The sequence below is a fragment of the Sceloporus undulatus genome, chromosome 6, assembly GCF_019175285.1.
Source record: "Sceloporus undulatus isolate JIND9_A2432 ecotype Alabama chromosome 6, SceUnd_v1.1, whole genome shotgun sequence".
NCBI classification, from domain to species: domain Eukaryota; kingdom Metazoa; phylum Chordata; class Lepidosauria; order Squamata; family Phrynosomatidae; genus Sceloporus; species Sceloporus undulatus.
In genome coordinates, this window is record NC_056527.1 from 106,327,081 (window position 1) to 106,353,954 (window position 26,874).

The window sequence follows — 26,874 nt, forward strand, 5'->3', positions numbered from 1 at the left end:
GTGGCATCCTGACCTTTGTGCTCCCGGGGGAGCGAGGGGGTTCCCCCCCCCATCTTTAGGGTCCTATTTAGTGGAGGGGGAGAAGGAAAGAGCCAAAGGAAAAAGGGGAATCTGGATGAAACAGGTGACAGAAGGCAAAAGGGCAAATCAGGGTGGCTTTTGGAGTGCAAATGCAGTATTTTTACCCATTATTTTTATTATTAAATATATAAACCCCTGTCTTTATTTTTATTTATTTTTTCATTATTTTTATTATTAAATATATACAAAATATATACAAAATGAGTGCATGTTTTGTTGTGTTTTTTGCTGAGGTGTGTGTGTGTGTGTGTGTGTGTGTGTGTGTGTGTGTGTGTGTGTTTGTGTGCATGCGCCTTTTGCAACAGTATCCCTTGGCTGGAAGTCAGCTAATAAAAGTGAAAGGGAGCAATAATAGGGCACTTTTTTCCTTGGAGAATCCATGCTAAAATGCGAATGTTACAATCCAATGTTACATTTGTTGCTTTTGTCAAATAGGCAATTGGCAAAACGATACATGCTTTTGCAAGGAATTCAGGGACAGCTCTGAATTGCTTTTAAAAGTCATAAAAGAATGCATGACAATCGCATCCTTTTCTGGCATTTACGGTGATGAATTTATCATTGTTGTTGTTGTTATTATTATTATTATTACAAGTGCAAGAGGCATTCTGGGGTGGCAATGAGTGGGGGATACAGGATGCATTATTTTTATTATTAAATATATACACCCCTGTCTTTATTTTTATTTATTTTTTCATTATTTTTATTATTAAATAAAATGGAATGGATGACCCTTTGCAGCCTCCTAGGTTTCACTGCAGGAAAAAGGAATGGGGCTGGAATGGATGACCCCTAGGGGCCCCTTTCCTTTGCAGCCTCCTAGGTGTCCATGCAGGACTGATGAATGGGGCTGGGATGGATGACCCTTAAGGGACCCCTTTCATTTGCAGCCTCCTAGGTGTCCATGCAAGACAGAGGAATGGGGCTGGGATGGATGACCCCTAGGGGCCCCTTGTATTTGCAGCCCCCCAGGTGTCCATGCAGGACAGAGGAATGGGGCAGCCTCCTAGGTGTCCATGCTGGAGAGAGGAATGGGGCTGGAATGGATTACCCCGGGGGTTCCTTACATTGGAAGCCTCCTAGGTGTTCATGCAAGACAGAGCCACTCCCCCCTCGGGGGTTGTCCTGGAAAAGGAAGGCCACTGGAAGGGAATGGGGTCAAAAAGCAGCCCAGCATCATGGGAACCTTGCAATCAGTAACTTTAGCGTTGCGTTGCGCTGCTGCCTACCACACCAAACCATTTCGCAAGATAACGGAAGATCATGGCCTGGCTTCCACTTTTGCCCGCAATGCCCAAAAAGGGGAGGAATGACGCTTAAACTACGGGAGCGTTGTGCAACGGGCTCCCATAGAAATGAATGGCATCTGGAAGAACATCGCGCTTTCACGTTATTGCGCAACATTGGTGACGCTAACATTGTGCGATAGGCAGGAAAAATTGACAAAAACTCGCATCTGATAAACTCCATGTTCAAAGCCAGATTCTAACCTGAGGCTCTTTATTCTTCAAAGCTGCTAGCTACAGTGCCTTAAGTTTCCAGAGAACATCTCGGTCAAATCAGACCCCAATCTAGAGAACCCAGGAATCCAAATTCCAAACTCACCACTTAATCTATTACCCATTTTATCAAACTCTGTGATTTACATGGTGGGGCAGGGACAATAATTATGCCATCGGGGAAACAGGAAAACGTTTGTGTTGTGAGAATATTAAAAGTGTTATCAGCTGTGCCTAGAAAACTCTAAAACCAAGGGGAAACATTATAAATGGGTGATCAAGCTGCTCTGGACAGCTTTAGTTTTCTGGGCAGTTCCTTGCCACAAACATAATGATGAAATAAGAAATAAAAGTTCACAAATATTTAGCAGAGGGGCTAAGTTCTGCTTTTCCTCTGCACAGAATTTGCACAGCACTTGCTTTTGATATCAGAAACCAGTTGCCCTAAGGATAGAGGTTAGGAGGAGGTGTGTGATTAACAACTATAAAGCTACCCCAATGGATTAAATAGGAAGAGAGGCAGTGAGACAATTAAGGTATCAAGAACTAGGTGGTGGGTATGATTGTGCCTGAGGTTTGAGTAGTATAGAGCAGCACTCAAGTGTGAGGTCAAGTATTCCCCACTGCGCGAGTTCCCTCTTCTCCCAACCTTGCTTCATAGGCTGCAGAGGATGTGCTGACAATGGCTCCCACAGCTTTACGAGCATTCAGCAGCTCCTAAGGAATGAAAGAACAGAAAGAGAAAAGCTTCAAACTTATCCCTGGTTACAACACCAACAGGAGGACCACGCCTGTTATGAAGATCCATTCCCTTTTCGTAACCCAGTCGCAACTCTCCCTTTCTCTCTAAAATATCAGCATCCACATCTAGCAATAACAATGTATACATTTTTCAGGTACTAAATTTGCTTTTCAGACAACTCATACAAGCGTTCTTTGTGGTTTTTAGCTCCTCTAGCCTGGATTACAGAAACTATGCAACGTAGAGGAACACCTTGTTAATCTAAATGAATTTAAGTCTCCGGCACCAGATGAACTACATCCAAGGGTATTAAAAGAACTGGCAAATGTAATATCAGAGCCATTGGCAATAATCTTTGAAAACTCCTGGAGAACAGGAGAAGTCCCAGCAGACTGGAGGAGGGCAAACGTTGTCCCCATCTTCAAAAAGGGGAAAAAAGAGGATCCTAACAATTATCATCCAGTTAGTCTGACATCAATCCCAGGAAAGATTCTAGAGCAGATAATTAAACAAAGAGTCTGTGAACATCTAGATGGCAATTCCATAATCACAAAAAGTCAACATGGGTTTCAGAGAAACAAATCATGCCAGACAAATCTGATCTCTTTCTTTGACAAAATTACTAGCTTGGTAGATGAAGGGAATGCTGTGGATATAGTATATCACCAGGAGCCTTGGTGGCGCAGTGGGTAAATGCCTGTACTGCAGCCATTCACTCAAAACCACAAGGTTGCGAGTTCAAGACCAGCAAAAGGGCCCAAGCTCGACTCAGGCTTGCATCCTTCCGAGGTCGCTAAAATGAGTACCCAGACTGTTGGGGGCAAATTAGCTTACTTGCTAATTAGCTTACTTGCTGCTCACCGCTATGATCTTTGGAATAGTGGTATATAAATAAAACAAATTATTATTATTATTATTATTATTATTATTATTACATCTTGATTTCAGTAAGGCCTTTGACAGGGTTCCCCATGACATTCTTGCAAACAAACTTGTAAAATGTGGGCTAGACAAGGCAACTGCTACATGGATTTGTAATTGGTTGACCGGACGAACCCAAAGGGTGCTTAACAATGGCACCTTTTCAGAGAAGTAACCAGTGGTGTTCCACAGGGCTCTGTCCTGGGCCCAGTACTGTCCAACATCTTTATCAATGACTTGGAGGAAAAAATTGGGGAAATACTTATCAAATTTGCAGATGACACCAAATTAGGAGGAATAGCTAATACTCCAGAGGACAGGATCAAAATTCAAAATGACCTGAATAGACTAGAAAGCTGGGCCACAGCTAACAAAATGAACTTCAACAGGGAGAAATGTAAGGTACTGCACTTAGGGCGAAAAAATGAAATGCACAGATATAGGATGGGGGACACCTGGCTTAAGGAGACAACATGTGAAAGGGATCTAGGAGTCCAAGTAGACCACAAGTTGAACATGAGTCAACAGTGCGATGCGGCAGCTAACAAGGCCAATGCGATTTTAGGCTGCGTCAATAGAAGTATAGTGTCTAGATCAAGGGAAGTAATAGTGCCACTATATTCTGCTCTGGTCAGGCCCCACCTGGAATATTGTGCCCAGTTCTGGGCGCCACAATTCAAAAAGGACATTGAGAAACTGGAGCGGGTCCAAAGGAGGGCGACTAAAATGGTGAAGGGTCTGGAAACCTTGCCCTATGAGGAACGCCTTAAGGAGCTGGGTATGTTTAGCCTGGAGAAAAGAAGGTTAAAAGGTGATATGATAGCCCTGTTTAAATATTTGAAGGGATGTCATATTGAGGAGAGAGCAAGCTTGTTTTCTGCTGCTCCAGAGACTAGGACCCGGCGCAATGGATGCAAGCTGCAGGAAAAGAGATTCCACCTCAACATTAGGAGGAACTTCCTGACAGTAAGGGCTGTTCGAAAGTGGAACACACTCCCTCGGAGTGTAGTGGAGTCTCCCTCCTTGGAGGTCTTCAAACGGAGGCTGGATGGCCATCTGTCGGGGATGCTTTGATTTGGATTTCCTGCATGGCAGGGGGTTGGACTGGATGGCCCTTGTGGTCTCTTCCAACTCTATGATTCTATGATTCTATGTGCTTTTGAGATGTTTGCAGTCACACAGAAAAATGCAGAGTGTTCTTCATATGCTTTGCAATGAAGCAAGCTGAGCATGCTTTAAGAAAAGTGTGACTATTCAGGAGCAGAGTATTCAAACTGACAGGGCTTAACTACATTTTGTTTTAATTCATATTGTGAGCTGCCTTGGCTCTCATACTGGGAGAAAGATGGGAAATAAAATAAACACATCCTGCAGATCTGTGTATTGTCCTCATTTGGGAAATATGCACAAAAATGCTGATTATCAAATTTAGTTTGACCTGTGTTCCTGGGAGACCTCTTTAACTCTCATATAGATAGAGAGGTGTGTGTGTGTGTGTGTGTGTGTGTGTAGAGTCAGCCCTCCTTATCCACGGATTTTTTTATCAACGAATTCATGCATCCACAGCTTGAAAATATTCCAAAAAAGTATAACTTCTAAATAGCAAATCTTGATTTGTCATTTTATATAAGGGGCACCATTTTGCTGTGACATTATATTTAATGGGACTTGAGCATTCACAGATTTTGTTATTCATGGGGGGACAGGGTTTCTGGAACAAAACCACAGTGGATAACAAGGGCCCACTGTGCGTGTGGCTGTGTGTGTGTATTGCACTGAGTGACTTAATCTAGGCTATTTTCTGGCTCCCTGGAAAGCTTAGCATGTTACAGAGTATAAAAATCCCCCATACACACAGAAGCGCTTGTGGGTACAAGATCAAGGCATCCATCAGCATCCAAACAGGAAGGGCAGAAAACACATGTTCATGCAAGATGGTATGTTTGTTTCTGAGTGGCTGTCAGTTCTCCTTTTTTTTTACAAGAACACAGCACAACACTATTTTTGTGTCTTTAAAATACTACTATTGCCTGTGGGGGAACCATACATAACATGTGGCTGGAACTCAGAAGCACTGTTTATTACTCCTTAGGTAGTAATACTGCAAAATGTCTACCTTGTAAGTTTAGTTCTGTGTGATTTCTGCAACAAAATGTGGCTCTGGAGGACTCAAATGTCTTGTCTGGCTATATGAGGGTTAATAAATTTGCAATCAACTCAAATTGAATGAAAAAAAAACAAACAAAATGGATTGGGAGGAGGAGGAGGTAGAAAGTGGCTTTCAGAACTGGATATTGGTAGGTTCAAGCAGGAGCACTAAAATTTTCCATGCGAATTGCACTGTTACATTTATTAAAAATATATTATTTCTAAATAATATATTTTTGGTTCAAGATCCTTCTCAGCCAATGAAAAGCCTTGATTTTATAATACAATCCTCAGTGGCCAATCACACCCTTCCATTATGTACTGGAGTTCTCACTCGGCAACCTGAACCTAGAATTCTGTAACAGAACCTTCATTAGTCTATTATCGACACCATGACTCCAGTTGCCTTCAGAAACTCTGTTAGCCAGTTCTATCTCACACATTCTTCCCCCATTTTTTCCCAACATGACCTTACCGACTCTAGATGCTTATAAAGCTGTTCAAAGCGATCGTGTTCAATCTGGAGAATTTCTAGATCTTCCCGTAGCTGTGAATTCACAACCAGCTGAGAATTGAACTCTTTAGATGCCTGAAAATCCAAAGTGGTACAGGAGGACAAACATGAGACAATCCAAGTAAGTCCTGATTTTCAGTAACCCAAGCGTGCACACAACTTTTTACCTTGTCTAGCTGGTTCTCTGCTGTCTGTATTCTCTTCCGCACCTGGTTCTTCTGTTCCTGGATAAGAGTCCCACTGCCCACAATCTGCTTTAGGTCAGCCAAACGTTTTTGCCAATTTTGGATCTGTCAGTGATCAGGGAGAGAAAAAACAAGAGAGAAAAGAAATAGGGGCCAGTTTAGTATTGGGAAAGAGACAGAAAAAAATTGGTAATTAGAAATACAGTGGGCTCTCAGTGTCTGCTGGGATTTGGTTCCAGGACCCCCCATGGTTACCAAAATTTGTGGATGCTCAAGTCCCATTAAACACAATGACATAGTAAAATGATGTCCTTTATATAAAATGGCAAAATTAAGGCTTACTTTTTGTATTTTATATCTTTTTGGAATATTTTCAAGCCGTGGATGGTTGACTCCATGGATAAAGAATCTGTTGACGTGGAGGGTCAACTGTACAACACTAGAGCTTTATTTGCTTTTATTTCACTCCCTACAAATCTTTTTATTAAAAATCACACAGAAAATCCTACTCCCTTCCTTATTTCTCTTGCACCAGTTCCCAATTTCCCTTTACCTGGACATGGAAGAGAAAAGAGATAGTGGGGGAGTGGGTTGGCTTCCTTAGAATCTAAGACTTGGGTGTCTCTATTCCACCTCCAAGTCCTCATCATGTCATTACTTGCCTATTATGGTTTAAGCTGTTCTTTCCTGCTACATTCTGTTGCCCTTCTATGCCCTGCTCCCCATATGAATCTTCCCATGTTTTGAGATCTTTGGGAGACAGGTTTCTATCAGACTCACCACTATCACAAGTAAGTTTCGTGAGGACATGGGAGAGGGCCCTTTTGGTGGCTGCTACCAGGCTGTGGAACTACTGCAGGAATTTAGCTTAGCTGTCTTCCTGGTTTCTTTCCATTGCTAGGCAAACAGTTTTTATTATTTAGGCAAGCATTTGGTTATTAATAAGTTACAGCAGAGATGTCTTTTAATTGGGGGTGGGTCTTTCTTTTATTCCCAGTGCTATGTTTTAACTGCTTTTAAGCAATTTTAAATCAGTGCTATTTTTAATGTTTTTCACTTTTTATTAGGATGATTTTTACTGTATTTTGTTTTATATTGTGAAATGCCTTGGGTCTCACAATGGGAGAAAGGCAGGACATAAATACATAATCTAACAGAAATAAGAAGACCAAGCTCCCAGCTTCAAGCCACTAGATCAGCAATCAGGAATGTGTTAACTTCAGATATTTTTGGACTGCAAATTTCATCAGCTTTAGCAACACAAATCATGGTCAAGGATGATGAAGTTATCCTCCAACAACATGTAGAGGACCAGGCCTTCTTACTCCAAGCACTAGACCCACTCTTTACTTTAAGAATCCCTCAGCATCTTGGTTCTTATCCTACCATACCTCCTTATCAAGCAGGGCTATCTGCTTCTTCTCTTCCATTATTTGCTGCTCCACCTCATCCCGCTGGCCCAACAAGGAACGGAGAGTATCACTTTTGGCTTTTTCCTGCTTCAGGTTGCTGCGGCTCTCAGCCACAGCTTGCCTGCATAGCAGGTCTTCATTCTCCTTCCGCAGGCGCTTCACTTCTGCCCTGGCCAAGACAAGGGGTTCAGAGGTTGTCAAGGGTGGCAGTTTAACACGGCGGGATGCAGCTGGGTGGGCAGGTTTGGGGACATCATGGCAGCAGTGGTGGTGAGGTCTGGTTGGGATGGGTGGCAGCGCCAGCTCAGAGGAGCTTTGTGGGCACAGCTATAGGAATGACTGGAAATCTGGGGATTTGAGGTTTAAACTACATCTCACAAACACTGGATGGGGAAAAATTGGTGAGTGGGATGTGGGCCAAGCATACATTCAAAAGAGACTGGCACTGAATTCACTGTAACAAGATTGAGGACTTTGTACAAAGGAGGTGAGATCATTACTTTCTAGTCTTAGAATGATTGCTATGTCTGTACAGGATGAAACTAATGGGTTGCAGAGAACAAATTTTAGATTTCCCACAAAGGGAAAACAATTTTGCCAGTTATGATTGAAGGATCTGAGTGGTGGCAAGAAAAGTGAAGTGGTCTTGAGGAGAGAAAGGACATCAGAAATCAATTCTCTGAGATCCTCTGAGTGAATTAAAGTATAGGATAGGGCTGGGCACACAGAATTATAGGTGCCAAATCTGATGCCATGCCAATGTGCAGATGAGTCTTGTACATGTATGTACTGCTGAGTTGCAGACTATGAGGTGAAGCATGTAGCTACCTGTGTTAAAAGAAGTGCATCACATAGGCACACACAAGTGTTTGTTGTAACTAAACCAATTGTCTACTGTGTGTTGCCGGGGGTAATATCAGTTGCCATATGTACTTGTGTTATGTCACTATTTACATCAGTATATGGGGGAAACCTATGCCTAAATACCTTAAAGGAACCAAATCCTATCTGATCTTGGAAACCAAGAAGGGTCAGGACTGGTTAGTACTTGTACGGGACCTCAACAAAAGAATATCAGATACTGTATGCTATATTCAGAAGAAGGCAAGGGTAAACCACCTCTGAGTACTCTGTAATTCATGGGGTTGCCATATGTCAACAGATGGCCTGAAGGCACATACTATACTATAAAGGAGAAGGAGTAGAGAAGGAAGAGGGAATAAAAGTTTTCCTACTGTTCTGTTAACACTTATTCCCTTGCAACAGGATGTACAATATCCAGATATTCCCAAAACTGGAAGTTTGAGAACAAGAGATGGGAGCCAGAGAACAGGCACAAGACACTGCCAATGCGCCCAGACAGACAAACAGAAGACACTTCTGCAGTGGGATGCATACGAGACTTTCATGAAAAGATGATGGTGATGAAAACTGAGAGGTGAGGACTGGACTACAACAGGGTTCCTCCACCAAATGATATGGAGCTGATTTGAAAGAGGGATCAAGGAGCATGTCTATCAATGGCTACTAGTCATGGTGGCTATATTTTAGCTCTACTTTCAATGGTGGTATGCCTCCCAGTTCTACCACAAATCAGAGGGTGTTATGTATCCTATTTCTGGGCTTAAGAAGAGGCGGGGCAATCTGTGGTCTACATAAAGCTCCTCTAGGTTCTCCCTGCCAAATATGAGCTACTAATGCTGCCCAAATCCTCTGCTGGGGTAAATGTGCAGAACACAGCAGTTGGGGAAGGGTGTAGCCCTAGGAAATTCTTATCTTCAAAAATAAATGGAGTGTCTCCAAACAGTAACCAACACTATAAATATAAGATCTTATAATATATAAATAGTACCTATACTGTATTAAAGTACACAATCATAAACATGTAGCTTAGAATTAGAAGCTATTTTTACATCAACTTGAAAAGGACCTTATGTTGAAATGGGTTTTTCACAGGCCTCTGTTTTGATAGCATCTACTGGACCTGATTAATAATATCGGTCGTTTTACTGTCGCTCAAAAAGTCACAGAATCATAGAATCATAGAGTTGGAAGAGACCACAAGGACCATCCAGTCCAACCCCCTGCCATGCAGGAAATACAAATTAAAGCATCCCCGACAGAAGGCCATCTAGCCTCGGCTTAAAGACCTCCAAGGAAGGAGACTCCACTACACTCCAAGGGAGTGTGTTCCACTGTCAAACAGCCCTTACTGTCAGGAAGTACCTCCTGATGTTGAGGTGGAATCTCTTTTCCTGGAGCTTGCATCCATTGCTCTGGGTCCTAGTCTCTGGAGCAGCAGAAAACAAGCTTGCTCCCTCATCAATATGACATCTGTTCAAAAATTTAAATATCATATCACCTCTTAACCTTCTCTTCTCCAGGCTAAACATCCCCAGCTCCCTAAGTCGTTCCTCATAGGGCATGGTTTCCAGACCTTTCATGCCCTATGAGGAACTACTTAGGGAGCTGGGGATGTTTAGCCTTGAGAAAAGAAGGTTAAGAGGTGATATGATAGCCCCGTTTAGGACACTGGACTGGTTCAAACTAAGTTCAAACACTTACATTTCTGATTGTATGTCTTTTTACACTGTTTGCTGTTGCTGCCATATGCCTTCATTTCTGATTTGTGGCAACCATAAGGTGACCCTATGACAGGGTTTTCTTGGCAAGATTCATTCAGAAGGGGGTTGCCCAAGATTATTCAGTGGGTTTCCATGGCTGAGCGGTGGTTTGAACCCTGGTCTCCAGAGTCATAGTCCAAAGCTCAAACCACTACACCGAGCTGGCAGGTATCCTTTATGTATTCTTGAGTTATTTTACATTTCTGTGTACAATTTCCAGAACTTGTTAGACTAGAGTCAACACTGAGGCAGAAATAAATATATGCATAAATATTATAAAATATAAAGCTGCTATGAAAGCAGTTACAGCTTTGTTAAGAATTATGGCTACCTCCAATATCAAAATGAGGACAGTACAAAAAGAATAATACTTCACTGTAAAAAGGGGACAACTCCCCTCCCCCGCACAAAATAACATGTTCTTTGTAGGCTTTAAGACACTTTTCTTGTGAGTGAAGGATGCTGGACCAATGCATACATTTGCCTGCGAATGATTTCACGGGATTCCACGTTATAGGCATGACGGTCACCCTCTAAGAGACGGAACTGGCGCTGAAGTTTGGCCAACTCAACCTCCGCTGGTAGGACACCAGTCCAGTGTAAAGAGTTGCACAAAGAGAAAGAAAAGAAAGATGAGTTGAAAGATTTAGAATGATGGTCTTCTAGCTGGGATCTTTTTCAGTTATCAAAAATATGGTGCATGAAGTCTTGCCAAAAACCCAGGGGTTACATACAACTCTCAGAAGCCCCCACCTACTGTATGGTGTAAAAAAGTTATTTTTCCAAGCTGTATAAAAGCCTGGAGCAGCAATTATGAATCTGGACAGAGTGTGGCTAACAACCCAGGAAACAAGTGAATTTAAATGCTATTTTTAGCCCCCCCCCCCCCAAAAAAAAAATCTTCTTAATTCCACCTGTAGAACTCTAGTTACATAATTAATTCCAATTAGCTTTTTAAAAAATTCTTAGGAAAGAGACAATTGGTTTTAAGAGAACCAAAAGAGATTTGGGAGAGGCTTTACTTCCCATGGCATGTGAACAAACTTTTCTTTTTTCCCATGGTCACTACAGATCAAACTGGTTTTGCAGGATTTTGCAATAACAGTATACAAAATTGAAATCCTGCAAAACCTGCTTCCCAAAGTAGCCATGTAAAGAAGAAGAAAAAACATCTGGCTTTCTTTAACCTACAATTGCCCATTATCTCTGCATAGGCAAATGAAAAGCTTATTTGGCTCAGATTCAGTTTCTGAGGAAACATATTCAGAGATAGCTGTGCTGGCCATACGGCAAAATAATCCAAAATCTGCTAAAGGAGTTTAAATTATACTGTCCTTTGTCTGGGTCCCCACCTGCCCAGGAGGGGAGTAGCCTCTTCCTGCACTAAGATCCCTCTAAATAAACTGAACTACAACAGAGACAACATCTGATATAAAATGCTGGCCTGTGACTCCAACACCATCATCCCACCCCCCCCTTCTGTATGTTTTAAAATATATTTTGCCTGATGAAGAAGCCAGTGGAACTTCAAAAGTCTGCATGATGTGTTTTTGCATTTTGGCCAAACAATGGAGGTTTCATTATTTTGTAGATTTATTTTTCTGATTTGATGTCTAAACTGCTATTTGGGGCTTAACACCAAAACAAATCAAGGGGGGGGGGGATGTAATAAACAGGAAAAACAGTTTGTGTTCCTACCCCAGCAACCCAAAGTTTGTGGTGCTAACCCATATCAACACATATTGCTGTCTGAATTGGAGCAGCAAATCACATCCATGTTCCCACTCCTGACCTATGATCCAAAGTCAAGGTGCATCATACTGGAAGTCACCTATGTTATTTCCACCCCTTAGACAGAAAATCCCATAAACACCTTTCTCTACTCCTAGCAGTAAAAATATAATGAAAATTAACTAAGCAAGTAAGAATTTGCTGTCACAACATCTCAAGTCTGCTACCTGAGATAGGCTTCCTATCCTCTAATAGTAAGGATGGCTCCAGTACGATCATTTAACTTTTGCTATTCCCAGCCAATTAATGTACTGTCACTGGCTGGCTGTGGGAGAAAAAGATGAGGCTTGGTTGCCCACATTCAAAGTGGAAGGGCCCAGTGTGTTGTACTGGTTATAGTGTTGGCGTATGACTTGGACGATCTCTTTCTATATTTCATGCCTCCAATCATCCATGAAACTCACTTTGATCAAGTCATTCATTCTCTCTCAACCTAACCTACTAAACAGGATTGTTTGTGAGTAAATTAGGGAAAAGGGAATTAATGAATGCCACCATAAATTCACAGGAAATAAAGCAGGGTACAAATTCATCTAATAAGTGACTCAATGGACCACGCAATTTACTCAAAATAACTTAGTTGAGAATCAGTTTGAAATGTGGTATATCATTGATTGCCAAAAAGACCAATATATGGTCCAAGAGCCCTGTTAAAATCTCCAAAGAAGGTCTGAACTCTCAACAGAAGCCAAAATAACTAAACTGAGGCTGTTGTACTCTGGACGTATCACGAGACTATGGAGTTTAACACACTGGGGCTAATTTCAACATTAAAGACAGATTAAAGTGCATTTAAAGCATCCCAAAAATAAAGCGAATGATTATCATACGTAATTGTGCAAATACAGTGATATCGGAAATGCATTGCTGCTGAAATCCTGAAAGTAAAATATGCATGTTAATGCTTCTCTGTGACGACGTTAATGGCAGAGCCAAAGTGAGAGGTACAGTCACAGAGCTCTTGCCTGGATGAACCCTGCTCCCATCTTTGCCTTACAGGTGCCCATCCTTAGTGACAAGGAAACTTTCATTTGGTTCCTTGTATACCACATTTGCTCACTAAAAGTAGAGTGAATGACTCACTCCCCGGATCTTCATTCAGCCACTGACTCATACCACATGTGTTCCCCATATGCTAGCCAGGATTTGGACAATTTGTACCTCAGCAATGTAAATTTAGTCTCTGCTGAATATTCAATGCCAATACTCACCAAAAATGCCTGGTTCACTCATAAAAGCCCACCAAAGCATGTGGAAAAATAGCCATGACACCCGTGTTCTATCTTTCTGGCCCTGTTCCTTGAATACAAAGGTCTTGTTTCTTGTCTTTCTGTTCCTTCCCATGGCAACCTTCTAGCCTGACTTGACAAAATATTCTCTAATCCTTTCTTGGCAAACAAAGAAGGAGCTGGATACCATTTGAGTCAAAGGAGCAAAGATCCTCTTCTTCTATTTTGTACTCCACCCAATTTGTGCAGTATGGTCTGCTACCACCATTTTCCATCCACAAAATGCACTGCAAGTCTGTTTTAATTATATACAATGCACCATAAAAATGAAGTACCAGTACAACTTCTACTGGTAGAATTTCTCTTGTTACTGGCTGCATGGTTTTTCATGACAGAACCCTAGCATTTTTTTCAACAAGACCACAGTTTACACCTCCTTTCGAGTGCCTCTAAGAAACTGTCATGCTCTATAGCAGATTTTACTAGCCAATGGCAAAAGAATTTTATAGTAAATTCAGGAAGAGAAGTACACAGATGTTCTATAACCACAACTTTTTTTTTTTTTTTTTTGCTCTACTCTCAGTGGAATATCCATGTAATGATAATGCACAAAAATATGCAGCAATTCTGGGAAGCCTTCACCAACACTACTTTTTTAAAATGCTGCTGCTCCTTGAAACAACATAAATACCCTGCTCCTATTTCCTCAAATTTGGGAAGGAGGCATTTCCAAAGCTAGACGAAAGGAGCAGAACCTGACATATTGTGAGATGTATAAACTTGAATTTTGGATTCCAACTCAGAGGAAAAGCTATCACAGTGTATCAGCAAAATTACAACAGACCCTCACCAAACTGTGACATTCACTACAACAGCCAAAAATGTTCAGGAGTAATTCAGATTTCTAGTATATCAGAAAACACTAGAAATCTGAATTGCTTCTGAACAGTTTTGGTTATTTTAGTAGATATATACTAGATGTGAAATAACCAATAAAATATTTGGACAAAAAAAGCAATTCAGATTTCTGAGTATTAGTTATAAGAGACCAAATACAGGGCATCATCTTCTAAGTCTATGAGCTTCCAAGGCCACATGGAAGTACAGATGGAAACAGGATAGCAGGCTAGATCAGTTTTCCTCAATCTGGTGTCCTTCAAGTGTTTGGGACTACAACTCTCCCTACCTGTGAATTTTAGTTTATGCTGGCTGGGGTTGCAATTGAAAGAACTACAAAAGACAAAGTTGGAGTAGACTAGACTGCATCAATTGGGTACTACCAGGGTTTGGGTGAGGAATTTCTCTTTTTCAAACTTAATATAGACTAATTAAAAGTGAGAACGACCTTTCCTGTTCCCATTCTGACAGAAGAGAGAATATCCCATCATTTAAATATAGGATCACAAAAGAAATTCCATCCAGGGTCTCTAATATTACAAGGTTCCCAAGCCAGTATTTATTCAAAATATGGTTCTGGTTACTGAAACCTCCCAACAGCAATATCCTTCTTCCTTCCCTAGGAAATTACCAAGACCTTCCAGATCCAGGTCGCTGCTATCAGATCGGACGGTTGAGGCAGACTTGAAGAATGGCATCTTCTCTTTCCTCCTGCTAAGACAAAAAAGAGAAGTGAGAGACAGAGAAAAGGTGAGACTCTATGAGTCACTTTCTGAAAATAACTGCTTCAGGACAGTCAGTTTGTTATAGTGGATAGAACACTGGGACAATTAGGAGGACCTAGCTTCAGACTAAACGTGGTCATCATGACATTTCGCAGTGGAACCTTACGCCAATCACTATCTTTTAGTCTAACCACCTCACAAGGTTGTTGTCAGGATGAAAGGACAAGGAGAGAGTAGAAGAAGCCTATACACTAAACTCCTTATTTTCATGTCATAATGTAGGTCCTTGACAAAAAGAGATTTAAAACCAGAAAATAAAAAAGCTTAGAACACAATAAAAGACAACCTCAAGATTTTCTCTGATATGCTGACATCCCTTATGGAGAATCTGTGACCTTTCAGATTCTAATAGACAGAATATCCCAGCATTCCTCACTGGTAGCTATACTGATGGTATCTGTAATCCAACATCTGGAAGACAACACTATCCCCATCACACATTATAAAATATTTATTTAATTATTTATTTTGCAATAGTCAAACATTACCAAATGTTAAATGCTTTCTCCAAATGTGGATACATTCCACTGAAAGAAAATTGATCATTACTCTAAGTGCTCTGCTCACAACAGCAAGGCACAACGTACAAGCCTAATATGGCCCACCTTCTCCTTGCAGCTTCATTTGATTAATTGAAGAACCACACGCATAGCTGTCAATTTCTTAGACAATCAGAGTTGCCTGTATGGCTGAAAAGCCAGGCTTCATGTCATTTGAAATGTCAAAATTTAATCTGAAAAGTAGTTTCTCCTATATTTTCAGCATTTCACTTTTGGTTCTACAATACTATCCTTCCACCTGCCCCTCTCTCCAAAAAAAAGCTTAGTGCCCAATAAATAAATATATACGTTCTTAAAAACTACTGACTGTATCCCATTCTTCCTCTAAAATCTGTGCCCCTATTACAAAGCTCTGAATAACTGAAAAAGATTATTTCCCCCCCAATCAAGCAGTAATGCATTTCCTTAATCTTTCCAGATTTCCCAAACATTTCCTAAATCTTTCCAGACTTGAACCCAATTTCACTCCTAATATATTCTCCATACCTTTCCCACAGAAACCTAAACACCACCCAAGACTTCCACAAAAACCTCATGCCTTTGAACCCATATCTGAAACCCTTTTATGCAAATATATCAGAAGTTCAGCTTTCTCAGGAACTGCAACCTGAATTAAATGACCAACACCCACTCCCACAGCAGTTAACAAGTACCTTGCTCTCTACTGGAGAAACTCTATGACAGATTGGCAATTAATGTTTTATTTAGGCAGTCTGTCTTTGGTATGCCCTGGTGCAAGCTGTTTCTTGGTCTCTCCTGCCAACATCAGCCTTTGCCTTTGTCAACTCAGTTGTTAGCAACCATCTCCAAGAAATCCATCAACTCTCCACCAATCCTGATGAAAGAAGGAGAGGGAGGGAAGGACAGAAAAAAAGAGCACAGGTTATACACAAGCAAATGGAGAAGTAGAAGGATTCCTGGATCTGGAAGGCAGGATAGTAGAGTAGACCAAAATTCTAATGGGAGAACAATATGGCCTAATACCTTAAAGCTGGATAATACTGGAATTTACACATTTCCCATGAAAGACAGAATAATCAGAAAACCTGCCTATGAGCTCCTGGCTCACTAATTGTGGCATTCGTTTTAAACAAGAACCTGTCCTTTAGTCAAAAAGGCTCCCAGTACAGCTTACAAGAAAAGGAGTATGACAATCCATGCTCTCAGACTTACAACCTAAATTTAAGACACAAGGAGACAGGGCAGGAAATTCAGTACTTTTAAATAAAATGAGCGTGGAAATGGTACTTTCTATCCCTCTCTTGGCTCTGCTATCTCTCTCTCTCCATCCCTACATATAATAACTAACAACTTTCAGGCTGTATCAGGGTTCTTTGGGGAGACCTACTCTTATAACTGAAAGAGCACCTTTCCCCAGATTTTTCTCAAGTTGAAGTGACATCCCCCATTTAGAAAAATACTTGAAGCTATTGTAAACCTTATTTGTTGATGTGTTTTCTCAAAGTCACTTCATGGACTGCCTTCTGACTCTGGTTTCTTTCCCTATGCTGGTCTTTATGCTACAGCAGATACTGCTGCTTCCTTAACAGTCTTTTCCCGACCATCTTGTTGTCAGCTAACCTCTCTTCTGCTGCCAATGACTTTACCCCATGCAATATTGATCGCTTATTTCTGATTACTCTTCCTGTATTCTCTGCCTAGTACAAACAATAATATCCAAGAACCAAATTGCTCTTATATTCTATATAAACATTTCATATCCCCTTAACAACAGCCTAACAAAGTACAAGTTTAGCATTTTTCCTTTTATGTCACTTGTTGTCCAAAAGTGTTTCTTAAAAGCACAAGGCAAGTAACATGGCAACCCCATCTGGCATGCACTAAGTGAATATTCACTTGATCCCCAAGTTCCTGTCTGCTCACAAATACTTGTCCCAGCATGCTGCATTATTAAGAATAAGGAAATAAAATTCCAGGAACCAATCAAGTTGAAGTCATAACAATCTCTGCCAACTCCTAAAAGATAACATTAAGCTTCTTTGATGCTACATTATATTCAGCAATATTAAGCATCTTTATATGATTTACCAAGACTTTCCCCAAAGCTCTGAAAGGTGTTGTTTGTGTGTCTTTCTGCAGTTTCAACTTATGGTGATCCTAAGGTGAACCTATCAAAGGGTTTCCTTCAGAAGATTTGTTCAGAGAGGGGATGCCAATGCTGTTCTCTAAGACTAAAAGAGTGTGACTTGCCCCAGTGTCACCAAGTGGATTTCCATAGCTCAGGAGGTATTTGAACTCTGGTCTGCCACAGTCCTAGACCAATGCTGAAACCATTACAACAGTTCATTCTTTTCTGACAGGTGACATACACACACCAAAGCTTGACCTCACCAAAGTCCTATATAGTCAAATGATTTTGCTATTCATACCAAGGCCTGAGAAGGTCACCTAAACTCCTGCCCATCAATCTCTGCTAAAGCCTCATGCAAACATGTCATTGTGGTGCTCAGTCTCACTGCAATCCCTGTTGTTGTTGTTGCTGCTGTTGTTGTTGTGCCTTCAAATCATTTCCAACTCATGGCGACCCTGTGGATGAGACATCTTTAAACACCCATATCCTCCATTGTTCTGCTTAGGCCCTCTAAATTCATACACATGACCTTCCTAATTGAGTCTATCCATCTAGCATGTGGTCTTCCTCTCTTTCTACTTCCACCCGCCTTTCCTAGCATTTTTCCAATGAGTCATGCCTTCTCATGATGTGGCTAAAGTACAACAACCTCAATTTGATCATCTTAGGCCTGTTACAGACTGCCAAAATAAAGCTGCTTCGGGTCTCTTTGGAGGTATGCTGTTTAAATGATGCATGGGTCCTAAGAGTCCGGAGGTCACGCCAAAGCCACACTCCATTCCTATACACTGGAGTGCAGCTTTGGTGCAGCTTCCGGATTCTTAGGATGCATGCATCATTTAAACAGCATACCTCCAAAGAGACCCGAAGCAGCTTTATTTTGGCAGTCTGTAACAGGCCTTAGTTTCCAGGTAGATTTCAGGCTTGATCTGGTCTAGGCCCCATTTGTTTGTCTTTTTGGCTGCCCACAGTATTGACAGAACTCTTCTCCTGTACCGTATCTCAGATTAGTTTATTTTCTTCCTATCCACTTTCTTCACTGTCCAGCTCTCACATCCATACATGGTGATGGGGAATACAATGGAATGGACAGGTCTAACTCAGTGCTCAGTTGTGTGGCTTTACACTTTAGAATTTTGTCTAATTCTTTCATAGCCATCCTCCCCTTTCCTATTCTTCTTACTTCTTGACTGCAGTCTCCATTCTGAACAAAGGTACGGGAAATCTTTAACTATATCAATGTCCTCCTTGTCTTGGTTGAATTTATATAGGTCCTCCATGGCCATTATTTTTGCTTTCTTTGTGTTCAGCAGCATGCTTGCCTTTGCACTTTCTTCTTTGATCTTCCTTACCAATTGTTCCAAGTCCATGATGTTTTCCAAGTAATTGTTCAAAGTCCATGATTCTAGTAGTATGGTGTCATCCACCTATCTTAGCTCAGTAGTTCTCAAACTTTGGTCCTCCAGATGTTTTGGACTTCAAATCCCAGAAGCCCAAGTCAGCTTGGCCAATAGTAAGGAACTGTAGGAGCTGAGGTCCAAAACATCTGAAGGGTCAAAATTTGGGAATCAGTCTCTTAGATTATTGATGTTCCTTCCTCCTATCTTCACTTCTCCTTCTTCTGAGTCTTTGTTGTTGGTATTAAACGCCTTCAAATTGATCACGGCTCATGGCGAACCTGTGGATGAGACATTTTCAAAACTCCCTATCTTCCATTACTCTGCTTAGGTCCTGTAAATTCATGCCCATGAGCTCCTTAATAGAGTCCATCCATCTAGTATGTAGTATTCCTCTTTCCTGGCAGTAAGAGCTGTTTGACAGTGGGACACACTCCCTCAGAGGGTGATGGAGTCTCCTTCTTTGGAGGTCTTTAAACAGAGGCTTGATGGCCATCTGTAGGGGATGCTTTGATTGAGAGTTCCTGCATGGCAAGCGGTTGGACTGGATGGCCCTTGGGGTCTCTTCCAACTCTAGGATGCTACAATTTTATAATTCCATGAGTCTACATCCCTCCACCTTTCCTAGCGCTATGGTTTTCCCCAGTGAGTCATTCCTTCTCATGGCGTGACCAAAGTACGACAACCTCGACTTTGTGAGGTCAAAAGCTTTCATAATAATAATAATAATAAAGTTCATGGCCAGCATCCATAGATTTTTTTTGGTTTTGGGGGGGGGGGGGCTATATGGCCATGTTCTAAAAGAGTTTATTCCTGACATTTCACTATGTAGAACTGTTATTCTTGACGTTTCGCTATCTGAAGACGCCAGCCACAGATGCTGGCAAAACATCAGGAATAAACTCTTCTAGAACATGGCCACATAGCCTGGAAAAACCCACAAAAATCTAACCTCAGCTTTATCATCGGAGCCTAAACCTGCTCTAAGCCTCACCTCACCAAAGCCCTTGACAACCTTGCTACTCAAACCTAAACCAGTGGTCCCCAAACCATTTGATATCAGTGACAGGGAGAGGGCTAAGCCCCATAGTTACATGTTTGCATGGGCCTTTGTGGGGCAAGAGTTTAGGTCAGTGGTCCCCAAACTGTGCCCTGTAAGATAATTTGGACTTTAGCTCCCAGAATCCCAGACTATTGGCCCAACATGGCTGAGGCTTCTGGGAGTTGAAGTCCAAAATCTCTTAAAGGGCACAGTTGGGGGGACCACTGTCCTAAACTCTTGCCCCAGAAAGGCCCATGCAAACATTTATGGGGCCCTATCACTGGTACCAAATCCAACATGTCAGCCTCCCAGGTCCTGGAAGGCCACCCTGAAGTCAGAGGGTTACAAGAGCGGCTCCCAAACCCTGTCAACTGCCCTATAAGGACCTACCTTGCTGCTCCCTCCCATTAAGCATCCCTCTCCCAACACTGAGGAGCCCCTAAGCCACACCCCTTCCAATAAGCCCTCCCCTTTACCTTAGAGAGGCCTGTCTCCCCACTGCGCATGTGCGGACCTAACGGTTCCTTCCTTCCCCCTCCCTCTTGTTCTGCTTCCATGCGCGCCGCCAGGAGGGAGGGGCGGAGCGACGTCGAAGACGCAAGAGGGTTGCCACGGCAACGTTCCATCACTGCCCCCTCCGCAACCAAACACTCGCGCAAAGCTTCCTCCCTCCCTCCCTCCGTTTGTCTCTCTGCTGCTGGTTGCCATGGAGACTGTTGCCAGGGAGAAAATAATGGGGCCTGGCTGCAAAAGAGAAGCCTGTGGAGAAGGGGAAGCCTTATTCTTTACTGTTTTTGGAGGCCTTTTAACTGGTTTTTGTGTTTAAAAAATTATAACATTATAATGTTATAATTATAATGTGTTTTTTTAAAATATATTATTTTAATCTGTGAGGCGCCTCGAGTCCCTTCTGGGAGAAAGGCGGCATACTAAACAAATAAATAAAACAGTTGAAGCAGTTTCTCACCCACCCAGGCAGTCTCTCTTATTATTGTTGTTATTATTTCAATTTTTTACATTAACATTAAAAAACAGCACCTGTTCAAGCATTCACACATTGTTTTCCTCTTTCTTGATCTGGAAAGAGTTCTGCTTCTGTGTTTACGCTCATCCCTCCGCAGTTGCGGCTTCGACTTTTGCGGATTTGATTAATCACCTATTTTCTTAATATGTCCCCTCTAGGACTATCTAGGTCCTCCAGTGAAACTCTATGGTCAACTTCCAACCAAAAAGTCGCACTGAAGGACCTAGAGATTCCTAGAGAGAACACTCCACTAGGCATTTGTAGCTCCTCCAGCGCAGCTCTATGGTCAATGTCTGGGCAGATGTTGACCACAGAGTTACACTGGAAGACCTAGAGATTCCTAGAGAGGTGTCCTCTCTTTACCTAAGAGTGTTTTTGTTATTTGTGGGTTTTCTACATTCATGGGGGTCCTGTGCCCTGAATCCCAGCAAATATGGAGAGACCCCCCCCCATGAAAATGGAAAATTGCCAATATTGGAGTCCCTATAGACTCCAATGGCAATATGCTCCTGTGTGCGCCACTGCGCATGCATCTTGGGCAGGTGCCTCCTTGTGTTGCCCTCCATTTTCCCTTGAGTCTGAGGGACGCAGACTCCAGTCCACAAAAACGGAGGGGTGACTGCATTTCTTTCTTCATCTTTCCACAGAGTTTCCTTCTACCATTCTTCTGTCTTCGTATCATTCATTCCACATTTCACACTAATCCAGTTCTACATTTAATCACCCATCCTTCACCAGCCTTCACCTCACATTGACTTGCTATTAACATAAAACCATCGTTTGTCCTCATCTTTCCACCCACCCAAGCATTTTGAGTGGACCCTTGAAAGAAGGAATTTAATTTAGTTTAGTGTTGTTTTCTTAAGTACAATAACATCTGCAATCCACCAAATAATGATACCTTTATGGGGTCAACCAAAAATGCATAAAAAAACACATGTTGCAAGCTTTCAAAGCTCCACTGGCTTTTTCATCAGGCAAAGGTGTTTAAAATCATACAAGATGGGGGGAAATGATGTTAGCCACAGGTTTGTATTTTGTCAAGATGGTGGTTCTCAATTCAAATGGTGGAGGGGCATTTGAGGCCAGAAGGAAGATGCTTGTCTTTCTTCTGGTCATGACGTAGATGCTGGGAGATATTCCTAAAATCGAGAAATAATATTTGAAATCTATTCTGTTGTTGTGTTTCCAATTTACAGCAACCTGAAGGCAAACCAAGCAGATGTGAAGAAAGATAACTCATTTGAGATGTGGTGCTGGAGAACAATGCTAAGGATACTATGGGCAGCCAAAAAGACAAACAAATGGGTCCTTGGACAGATCAAGCCTGAAATCTTCCTGGAAGCCAAGATGATAAAACTGAGGCTGTCGTACTTTGGCCACATCATGACAAGGCATGATTCATTAGAAAAGACAATGATGCTTGGAAAGGTAGAAGGAAGGAAGAAAGAAAGGCAGGCCACACGTCAGATGGATGGACTCAATCCGGGAGGTCATGAGCCTCAACCTGTAGCACCTGAGTAGAGAGACTGAGAATAGGGAGACATGGAGATGTCTCATTTATAGGGTCACCATGAGTCTAAGCCAACTTGAAGGCAGCTAACAACAATATAAGGCTCTTTGGGCAAGTTTCTTCATTTGCCATTGCCATCCTCTGAGGTTGAGAGAATGTAACTTGCCCAAGGTCACCCAGTGGGTTTACATGACCAACCTGGGATACAAACCCTGGTTCCCCAGTGTCCTAGTCCAATGCTCAAACCATGATTAGGAAGGCAAAAAGGTACTCTCTGAGATCCGGCTTGTCTCCATCCTTTTGGGAGGCTACAAGCCCTTTTATTAGGCAGAGAGCACTGAATTTCTCAGGAAGCCTCCATACATTTGCATCAGGAAAACGATTTTGTTAGTTTGTATAGGCTTCTAATTTTATAAGTATTTGAGTGTTTTTATGATTTAATGTGCAATTGAGTGTATTATTTACATTTTAAAACTTAATAAAAATATTTTAGAAAAAGAAAGAAGAAATGATTAGGTTCTTGGATATTCTGTTCAAACAACAAAAATATCATACAACTGTCCCATTCCTTTCCACTCATATATTACATGCATTCACTATAATATGGTTTTTATTGTATATTGTCATTGCAAGCTGCCTTGAGGCTATATTGTATGGCAGGTTATATCTCATAAATAACATAGGTCCAAAACACATGGCAGAAATAATCCAGTTTGAGACTGCTTTAACTGCCCTGGCTCAATGCTAAGGAATTATGGTAATTGTAGTTTTGTGAGACATTGAGCCTTCTCTGACAGAGAGCTCTGATGCCACAATAAACTACAATTCACAGCATTCCCTAACCCTGATCCAGGACAGTTAAAGCAGCCTCGAACTGGATTATTTTTGCAGTGTATTTTGGACCATAGTTCTCCTGATCTAAGCCAGAGGGAAAGCTGGATTCCATTTTTGCAATTTATGTATGTTTGTAGCCTTCATGACGGGAAAAGACAATGGTGGCTAAAATTTAGCTTCTAATTTCCACAATTAAAAAAAGACAAATTATTAAAGCGGAGAAAACATATGTCATCTTTGAGAGCAAGGAGGTGGTAACAGCTGCAGAGCTTTCTAAGGAAGGAGCTTTTCACCGTTTCTGCCCATCCTCCTGTGACCTGCGTCAGCTGAATTTAGGACGGCGGCAGCCACAGACTATGCATATAATTGGATATATCACAGAATTGTTTAGAGCAGTGCTACTCCAAGTGATGCTCCCTGGACCGGTGCCAGTCTGTGAGCCACTAGCTGCAGGTCCATGGAGCGTTTCCAGGAAAGAAAGATATAGTTGTTACCAAAGGGCACAAAAATGGTACTGATCCCTAGAACATTTGTCCTTGATGTGCTACTTTTTACTTGCAGGGAGGCACAGTATTTGGCTGCTGCAGGGGAATATTAAAAATATTATTTTTTATTTTGTTTTGTTTTTATGCCACTTTTCTCCCAGAAAGAAACTCAAAGCAATTCACAAATATCACCTACTTATGGCCTGGAGTGTTTGACATCTCTGTATGACCACAGGATTTTACCACTTTATTGTGTGACTTGTTTAAATGATGAGAATTTGACTGAGACTATTTTTAAACTTGAGATGTTATTTCCATTGTTGCCCCCAAGCTTTTCTTTATTTTGGGAGACATAAATATTTTTTATTGAAAAGCCACTTAATCCAACCACTCCCTTTTCTGTTTGTTCTCTTGCCAGTCTTTTAATTCCGCACACTACTTATCCAATTCCATCCCACAAAATCATAGACACGATCACACTTTTGTTAATTATTCTTAAACAGCTACTACGCTCTAGTTCCTTAATGGCAACTTGAGTGCCCATTAAGCAAAATAATGGGAATATTTTTTAAATGTCATGTTTTTAAAGTGTCTGAAGGCACGCAAGCAGCCCTAAATTAATTATATTTTTATTATCTTGTACACGTTTCCCATGAGCATGCTCCTTAAAAGAAAGGCATGGTAGAAGTCAAATAAGTACTGTAAACAGAGGAGAGGGAAAATATACATAATTTCAAGAAATGGTTATTTGAAGTCATACACCTCTGTGGGGCTCTTCACAGTGGAAGGCTAGTTGCATGTCTAACCGATCAATGTGAATGCAGAAAATATGCAGATTTTTAAGTACCCATTTTACAGACCTCACTAATGGTTTCCTGCTCCTTTACACAGACCAAGCATTCCAAGACTAAATAGAGGCAATGATGGCAGTAGTGGGTCCCCAGGTTGGTGCCCTGGGAGTGTCTGCAAACCTCTGCATGCAACGGATTAAGCACAGCAGCAAGAGTGACCAAGTGGTGCAAGGGATCAGTACTCTCTCAACTTCACATTGTAAATAATTAAATTCCACTTTGTAATGTAATTGCCACTGAACATTACGTCTGTTTCAGCCAAAAGTTTTTCCAAATTTGGAAAGCAAACCATCTGTAAATCAATGTGGAATGCAGGATGACATTTACAGAGACAAATTATATTGCATCTCCCACACAAACCAAAGGACAAAGATGCAATCTGGCCAATCCAAGCAAGTAGCTAGACAAAGTGACAGAGAGTGAGAGAGAGAGAGAGAGAGAGAGAGAGAGTTGTTGCGGGAAATCCCTGGATTTTTGGGTTGATTGTTGGTCTCATAAAATCAAGCAGGCCAAGTGTTTGTGGTGGGGTTGAGAAATTAACTATGAATGAATTTATTACGGCACATGGCCAGCATCAAAATATAGCAAAATTACAAAACATGTAACATCAGGTGTACTGCCGTAGCACAAATATATATACATTCTACTCCAAAGGAGATGTATATCCTCATATATCCAAGTAGGAGGGGAGAATGCCCACAGTCCCATCCCCCATAACATCACACAAGTTGAGAAATTAAAAACAGTAGGATCATGAGGACCAAGAGAAGTTGTAAACATGGTGAGTGGAAGTGCCACAACTCCCTTGTCCATGCTGCCAGAGGATTTTGGAAGCACACACAACAGCCAAATTTACATACAGGATCACATCCCCCAGTTACACAGGGGAAGATAAGACACTCACATTAGCATCCATTGATTATACTGGGACTTGAGGTCCCACATTTTTTTTGGTATCCTTGGGGAGGTCCAGAACTGAACCCCCACTGATACAGAGGGCCAACTGTACTATCTGTTATATTTCATGTGCAATATCTACATATGTGAGATTCTCTCTCTCTCTCTCTATATATATATATATATATATATATAGGTACATATAGACATTTACCATGGTCTACAAAGCGTCTGACAGAAGAGCAGCCCCTCTTCACAATTCCAGTACCCCTTTTCCTTATCCACTATCTAGCTGAAGGTTTGTTAGCAGCATGGGCATTAGATAAAAGCCTAAAGGGGGTTGGATAATCACATATCTAGTCATGCATATGGAGTATATATGTGGAATGCAAATATTGGTATATATTTTCAAACTTCATCAGACTACGTGTGTGTGTGTGTGTGTGTGTGTGTGTATACATACACATACACATAATAATAATAATAATAATTTGTTTTATTTATATACCGCTATTCCAAGGATCATAGCGGTGAACAGCAAGTAAGCTATTTAGCAAGTAAGCTAATACTGTATATGGCTGGATATAAAACAATAGATTTAATCTGTGCACCAACTTTCTCCTGGGAAGGCCATGCCTAGCTGCTGGGTTGAGGAATGGCAGGCCTGGAAACATGTTAATCTGGGTGTACCTTGAAGGGATGGAAAAGGTGAGGAATGGTATGTGCAATCTTTAAAAGCTTGGGATAGCCTTTTAAAAATTTTTGAATGAAGTAACAGAAACTAAGTTGAAGTAATTAAAGCGACACATAGAATATACAGAATATTAACTTCGAAAATGTAGAAGTAATGCATAAAAGTTATAATTGCATAATGGTTATCAGGTACGAGAAATTTATTGCAATTTAGGATGTATAAAATATAAAGAGTATGTTTTTGGAAGGAAATAATGTAAATGAAAACTTTTCTTTGTTTAGCAATTCATAAATTTTATTTAATCGTTTTATGGAAAGTAATCAGAGTAAGTAATAAGAAAACAGTTGAAACTAACAATGGACAGATATCAGTGGATGAGACCAAGAGAGGTTATTATATGGAACTATTTATCTTGCCCAACTAATGAGAAACTACAGGAAGTAATAAATCCCACAAGTTAGCATATAGCCGTACAATGTATTAGATTTTCTATTATTCAAATGTCAAGCATATATTACCTAGAACATTCTATGTATGTTTTCGATTATTTTTATTTGAAAATGTAGAAATATATATGTGTGTGTATATATATATATAAAGTTTGGGATATTAAACATACATAGCAGAGCAGAGGAAGCAAAGGAAGGAAAATGGCAA

The 26,874-nt window shown here is 41.1% G+C and overlaps 1 protein-coding gene across 8 annotated transcripts in view; it reads right to left on the minus strand.

Moving 5' to 3' along the window:
- The window catches only part of ODAD1 (outer dynein arm docking complex subunit 1), a 34,835-nt gene extending 14,364 nt beyond the window's left edge, over positions 1-20,471 (minus strand). Inside the window, exons 1-8 of one of the 8 annotated variants that reach the window (XM_042477401.1) lie at positions 20,396-20,471; positions 16,042-16,223; positions 14,675-14,757; positions 10,605-10,704; positions 7,482-7,671; positions 6,073-6,195; positions 5,867-5,980; positions 2,230-2,297 (exon numbers count right to left, since the gene is read on the minus strand). In XM_042477401.1, coding sequence (XP_042333335.1) covers positions 2,230-2,297; positions 5,867-5,980; positions 6,073-6,195; positions 7,482-7,671; positions 10,605-10,704; positions 14,675-14,741 — 662 coding nt within the window. In that variant the 5' untranslated portion in view covers positions 14,742-14,757; positions 16,042-16,223; positions 20,396-20,471. Of the gene's footprint in view, positions 1-2,229; positions 2,298-5,866; positions 5,981-6,072; positions 6,196-7,481; positions 7,672-10,604; positions 10,705-14,674; positions 14,758-15,995; positions 16,015-16,041; positions 16,224-17,437; positions 17,460-17,778; positions 18,056-18,663; positions 18,965-20,309; positions 20,358-20,395 lie in introns of those variants that run through there. The other 7 variants (XM_042477397.1, XM_042477396.1, XM_042477395.1 and 4 more) reach the window with 7 other exon arrangements.
- Between the last annotated feature and the right edge of the window lie 6,403 nt (positions 20,472-26,874).